Raw genomic sequence first — 6,250 nt, forward strand, 5'->3', positions numbered from 1 at the left:
GGGACTTTGTAGGGATCTGATCCCAGAAGCTCTTGGGCCATTTTTGGGAGTTCACACTATATCCTGTAGGTAAAAGTCATTGAGGGTTTAAACAGGTAAATCAGATGGACTTATCTTTTAGAAGGATCAGCATTGTGAGAAATGGATGTGGGGGAGTGAAAAAGAGAGCAGAACTTTCATGAGAAGCGCTATCTTTTCTGTGGTGGCAGTCACAGCAAGGAAGAGATCCATACAAGAATCTCCATGATGGAAGGCCTGCCTGTGGTTCTTCTCTTATTTGTGCCAGTTGATATATAACCATATTTCAATGCCCAGCCCAAATTTCATTTCCTTTGTGGACCCTCTCTTTATTATTCCCAGAAATTCTGTACTTCTTGCCTATTCTTTCATTGGGCGTGACTATATCCAGCTTCTAATGCTATACTCTTGCTCTATGAATCTCTTTTACCCTATAAAACTCTTGAAAGATAGGGAAATATTTCTTTATATCTGTAGCATCTAAGAACTTGAGGCTCAGAGAAATGAGTGCCTTCTTAGATTTCTTAGCTGCCAGTTTGTTATCCTTTCAGTTATCCAACAAGATGAGTATTTTTGTGGTTGATGATGATGAATTAAGTAGATATCCATGACTTTATGAGAGAAACCTCCTCTTGTAGTTTAATGGATGACATTGTTCTTTGAGGATTAAAGGATGGTAATGTTTATTAATACCCTTTTTTATTAATAACAAGAGGCCAGATTAATGTACTTTGTTTTATCCCCTATATGAAAACTCAGCAAATTCTATTAAATATTTGAGCCCCAAGATAAGGTCATGCATCTAATGTGATAGGAGCTGCTTACTAGATTAGGCTTTCTCTCTCTCTCACTCTCTCTCTCTCTCTGAGAACCTAGCATAGGTGAACTAGTTCTCAGTTGGAGGGTAAAATAAGAAACAATTTCTTTTCAGGTCACACCAACTGTCTTTAGAGGTTATCCTTCTTTTTCCGATTTTCCCATAAATAATGGTAAAGTCCCATCCTATTGCCTTCAAATTCAGGGTAAAGGGTGGAGGCTCTGCAGAGTGCAAATTATCTCTCCAACCAGGGGCACATGGGAATTTGGGGATGACATCTTTTATTTAGATCTTAATGCTTAAAACAGGTTGCAAGCTCCATGTATATAGAGGCCACATAGGTAATGCAAATGTGTAAAGTTGGCTGGGTAGAGACTGGTGACTTAGACAATAAATGAATAAGATTTGCTGCCATGAAAGAATTTGTATAAATTGTACCAGGTTGTCTGATTTTACAGGGCAGTGCAGAAATACGGATTTTTATATGAAATATATCAAATCGGAACTAATGGACATGGCTTTAGAAATTAAAAACTTTATGCAGAAAATATGAAAATAAGCAAAACCCTCTTGTAGACTGGTCTGAAGTCACATTAGTTTGTGACTCTGGGTTCAAAAATTCCAGAAACTTTGTCTGGTTACTAGATATACACACTAGCCAATAATTTTAAGGTACATTGAGTGTGTCTCTGTGTGTGAAATATTATTCAGGATACTTTAATGGAACATATAGAAATTAATGGCATGTTTTGGCCCACAATAAACTTTCAGTCTAGTTGGAAAATATGAAACCATATATGAAATCATAACTAGTAGCTTAAGTTACTATGTAAACACGAAGTGAGGCAGTCTATAAATTAAATAAGAGTCCCTAGACCCAAACCCTTTGGGCCAAATTAGTGCCTTACCTGTGAATTACATAGTGTGCTATGGAAACCATGTATCTTTCTGTAAGTTAATTCAGCTCATTACAATATAGTTAAAAATTAAGAATTTACTTGATCCTCTTAAAATTTAAAACCTTGAAGTTATGACATACAGTTTATATTTGTACCTCCTACATTTGCTGCAGTGACTACCCATGATAGTTGTGAATTAAATGTTTGTTGAATGGAATCAATAATAAATTGGAGCCTATAGGAGTAACTGATCATTCCAAAACACAGTAGAAACTCAAGTTAACTTGTTTAGTAAATGAATGCATTCATTAAATGGAAAAGAAATGTTTCCAGAAGGTAAAGAAAGGTTTAGGATTTCTATACAGGGAGAGCCCTAAGGAGAGCATTTTAGGTGGGGAAGAGTTTGAATGAGATTATGAAAAAATTAGTTAGACTGATTGGGACTATGGAATTCCATTTTTATGCCATAGTTTTATTTGAATATGGTTTTGATGTGGTTCAAATATTGGATCTCAATGTTCTGTGTCCATACTGTTTAAGTAGTTTCTATCCTAATACTTAGCACATTTAGGAATAAGCCTGTAATCGTCCAAGGAGATGAGACTGAAGAGGTGGGTCATGCCCCATTGTAATAATGCCTTTCCTTCATCCACTGGTTTGATTAGGAGATGAATACTGAGCAAGGGGAACACTTGAGAATTAATTATATCACTTGCTATGATATTGATAGGCAATAATTCTTCGAGCTGTTTAAAGTGGGAAATCAATAGCTTTTGGGGATTAGGTTTTATTCTTTTTTTTTTATTAAGATTTTATTTATTTATTTGACAGAGACACAGCGAGAGAGGGAACACAAGCAGGGGGAGTGAAAGAGGGAGAAGCAGGCTTCCTGCGGAGCAGGGAGCCCGATGAGGGGCTCCATCCCAGGACCCTGGGATCATGACTTGAGCCGAAGGCAGATGCTTAAAGACTGAGCCACCCAGGCGCCCCAGGTTTTATTCTTTTTTTTTTTTTTTTCTTTTCAGAAATCGGTATTTACTTCATTCCCTGCTGATCAGTCCATACAGATGTCCCGGAGTCACTTTAAGTCCTATAATTCATTGCAGGGTCATGAAGCTGCTGGCTCATCCCTCTGGCTGGGAGTCCTTGGGGATACACAAGTCCAGTGTGGCTTCTCCGCTTCTGGCTGCCCCTCCTGCTCTGGCCAGCCCCCCGAGTCCTTCCTGGACGCTTTCCCTCCCTCTGCTGCTCTCCCTTCCCTGTACTGTTTGGTAGATTCACACAGACCTTGCTTAGCAGCTTGGTGACCTTGAAAAGGGGTTCGACCTGTCTGTGCTTCCATCTCCCCGTCTGCAAAGCAGGGCTCCCTAACTGTGGTGACCAGCCACGGCAGTGCAGCTGGCTCCCTGAGCCAGCTTCTGCAGGAAGCACCTGGCACGCGTTAGAGCTCAGTACTCCTCATTGCAGCCCGGCAGGTAGGTGGGGGCATCACTGCGCTGGAGTTGGGGAAACCAAGGCTGACATGGGCCAGGTAAGTTCCCCTACGAGCGACTTCTATGGCATTGGGATGTGACCCAGTCTCTCTCCACGGGTTTCAGGCTCACCATACCCCACAGGAATGCTTGCTCCCCGCCTCCCTCCTTGCCGCCCTGCCTCCATTCTTCCTTCCAAGATAGTGGCAAAGCGGGGAAGGGACAGCAGGACAGATCGCAGGTTCACAGAGGCCTGTACACTTCGGCATCCGCTGTAGCTGGTCTGCCCTTCTTCCTTGTTCCACGCGGCGTGCGTTTCACCACTTCAGGGACACTAGAAACTCCGTGAAGGCGAGGACCAGGACTTCACGGAAGGACAGTGCCGGGAGGAGCGGTGCTTGGGGGACTGCTGGGCACGGTGGGGCCACGAGCGTTCAGGGACAACAAGCAGGACAGGGTAGGCCCACAAATCCCCCGGGCCCGACGAGGAGTGTACCAGAGAGACGTGGAGCACTGCGGGCGGGTAGGAAGGAGCGGTGGAGGATGGGCTCCTCAGGAGAACGTTTACTCACACCACCACATACCATGTCCTACCTGAAGCTCTTCAACTTCCTTATACTTAATCTTCACACAGGAGGAGGCTGAGCTCAAAAGCAACACCCTTGAAAAGCCGCAGAACTGAGATTCAAATCCAGACCTGACCGGTTCAAAAACCCATGCCCTGTCCTCCCTGGACAGCCCGAGGGGATCCCCACTCTGGGTCTCAAAGGACAACATCCAGAATACATGCAGCACCTTCGGAGCAAAGTGACAAAATATATTCTCCCCCAAACTCCCGTGGCAATGGCCAGAAAAGCAAACATAAAGGATGCTGGGACACACACGTGGCAAGAAGAGCCAGCTGAGCAGACGTCAGCTTCTCCTACCCCCGATTTCCTGCTCTCAGCCAATAAGGCCGATGGATATTCCAAAACGGCTGCCGCTGCTGACTTCCAGAAGAAGCGAGGTCTCTCAACTTCAATATCTTCAGGACAGCTTGGTTCTCTAGGCTCCAGCATCTCAGTTTTGTTTCTTATATTTGTTCATGATCCAGTCTGCATCTTCAATGGCTCTTTTAATAATCTGCTGGATTCTCTCAGGATTGTCTTCATCTGAATGAACCCGGAAACTCTGCCTGACAGCATGTTTGTAATGCTCCTGGATGCCCTTGGCTGGCAGCTGCCGGCAACAGCGCAGCAGGTATCGGTAGAGCTGCAGCGGCCTCTGGACCCGCTCTGCCCCTGGGAGCGGGGCCATCTGCGAGACCCTCTGTCCCCGCCTCCACTGGGACACGCCAACCCCGGACGTGCCCCAGGTTTTATTCTTTTAAGCATTTCCCCATTTTCTCTGTACTCTGGTTAATTGGACATGCTCAAGAGGCCTCAGGGAGAATACTTCCTTGGAGATGGTGCCTCTTCTACATAACATGTCCAGCAAGGAATTGGATTGAGAGAGCCAGTGACTGAGCTTCCAGGTATTTTCTGGGTGCCTCAGTGACATGTGGACCTCGTCCATGAAATCCTCTGTCCCTGAAATTTTCTCTGCTCCTTCTCTGATACCACAGCCTTATTCTTGAAGTTCTTTGTAGAACAAAAGGATATTTATATGTCAAAACCAGATAATTGTTTTACTATAGGGATTTTCTTAGAGACTACCACAGGAATTTTTTTTTTTAAGATTTTATTTATTTATTTGAGAGAAAGAGAGAGAGAACAGGGAGGCAAAGGGCAGAGGGAGAGGGAGAAGCAGACTCCCTGCTGAGCAGGGAGCCAAATTCAGGGCTCGATCCCAGGACCCTCAGATCATGGCCTGAGCCAAAAGCAGATGCTTAACTTACTGGGCTACCCAGGTGCCCCATAACAAGAATATTTTAAGAACCCCCACAAAAGGAATTTATCAGTCAGTCAAAAGGCTTATTTTTTTACTATAATTTTATATATTCATGTGATTTGCAAGTGATCAATCATTCTGCCAAACATCTTGTACTAAATGTGCTAATAAGCTAGCGAATCAAATATTTTGAAAGTATGGACATATGTAACATTGATTTTCAATATTTGGATCACATCAATAATCTACTCAAGGGAAACAACTTTATTAGGATGGATTTCCATATACCTTATTAATAGTTGACAGGCAAAACAACACTTGTTACATTCATTGCTGATTTATTTCCTTTAACTCTCTGTACCCTCAGTCCCCTGAGTCCTTAATGACAATATTAGTAATAACAGAATTATAATATTCATTATCTATCAGGCATAAGTGAAGCCTTGCTTTTGGCTTTACATGGATTTTTCCTTCAAGTAATGCACATGTTTTTTAGTTTATTTTAGGAAATAGATTATTGGTACCTGTTGAATGCAGGTAGGAAACAAACAACAACAGCCACCAACAGAAGAGGGAAGAGTGAAGTGAGGAAGGGGCCGAGGCAGTGTGCTGTGGCATAGAGGTACTGAAAGAACGCACAGCGAAGGGGATGGGTTCTCATGGGTTCTGAACAGGGTCGGTCACCTAACCTGTCTGGGTCTCGTTTTTTTTTTCATCTCTAAACCAGGGATAATGAGACTGTTCTCTCATGGGAATGTGAACAACTAGGTGGACACAAATATGTCCTGACGTACCAGGCACAGTGCATATATCATTTAATCTCATGATAACCCCATAATCCAGATGAGGAAGTGAGGTAAAGAGAGGCTGCTAACTTGTCTGATATCACACAGTGAGTGGCATCAGTTGTTATTCAGACCATGTTGGCTATTACTACTAAGCCACCCTGTCTACCTCTGTGGTTTTTAACTAGGGAGAGGACTATAGCTGGATCATCTGGGGGAGCATATGGGTGGTTTGGAAAATTTCCTTCAAAATAATTCTGATAGGTCCTTCTCTAGGTGATAATCTTGACCTGAGATCCCTGAGTGTCTTGGAGGTAGAGACAGTGGCGTTCTGCTAAGGCTGCTTCCCAGCCTGGAGAGGGGCAGGCACCAATTCTCTTCAGTGATCAT

General features: G+C 43.5%; 1 protein-coding gene across 2 annotated transcripts; it reads right to left on the reverse strand.

Annotated features, from left to right (window-relative positions):
• Positions 1–2,752: 2,752 nt before the first annotated feature.
• LOC112836087 (LYR motif-containing protein 9) lies at positions 2,753–4,546 on the reverse strand. 2 transcript variants are annotated; one of them, XM_073891739.1, is made up of 3 exons: positions 4,133–4,546; positions 3,801–3,867; positions 2,753–3,719 (listed from the first exon to the last, which is right to left on the reverse strand). In XM_073891739.1, the coding sequence occupies exon 1, from the start codon at positions 4,500–4,502 to the stop codon at positions 4,266–4,268; it is 237 nt and encodes a 78-aa protein (XP_073747840.1). In that variant the 5' UTR covers positions 4,503–4,546; the 3' UTR covers positions 2,753–3,719; positions 3,801–3,867; positions 4,133–4,265. The 2 variants fall into 2 exon arrangements, with proteins under 2 accessions (XP_073747840.1, XP_025743545.1); XM_025887760.2 differs by having other exon boundaries at positions 2,753–3,867.
• Between the last annotated feature and the right edge of the window lie 1,704 nt (positions 4,547–6,250).

Source organism: Callorhinus ursinus, unplaced genomic scaffold (assembly GCF_003265705.2).
Source record: "Callorhinus ursinus isolate GAN/ISIS: 27379988/994484 unplaced genomic scaffold, GSC_fseal_2.0 scaffold4, whole genome shotgun sequence".
Lineage (NCBI taxonomy): Eukaryota > Metazoa > Chordata > Mammalia > Carnivora > Otariidae > Callorhinus > Callorhinus ursinus.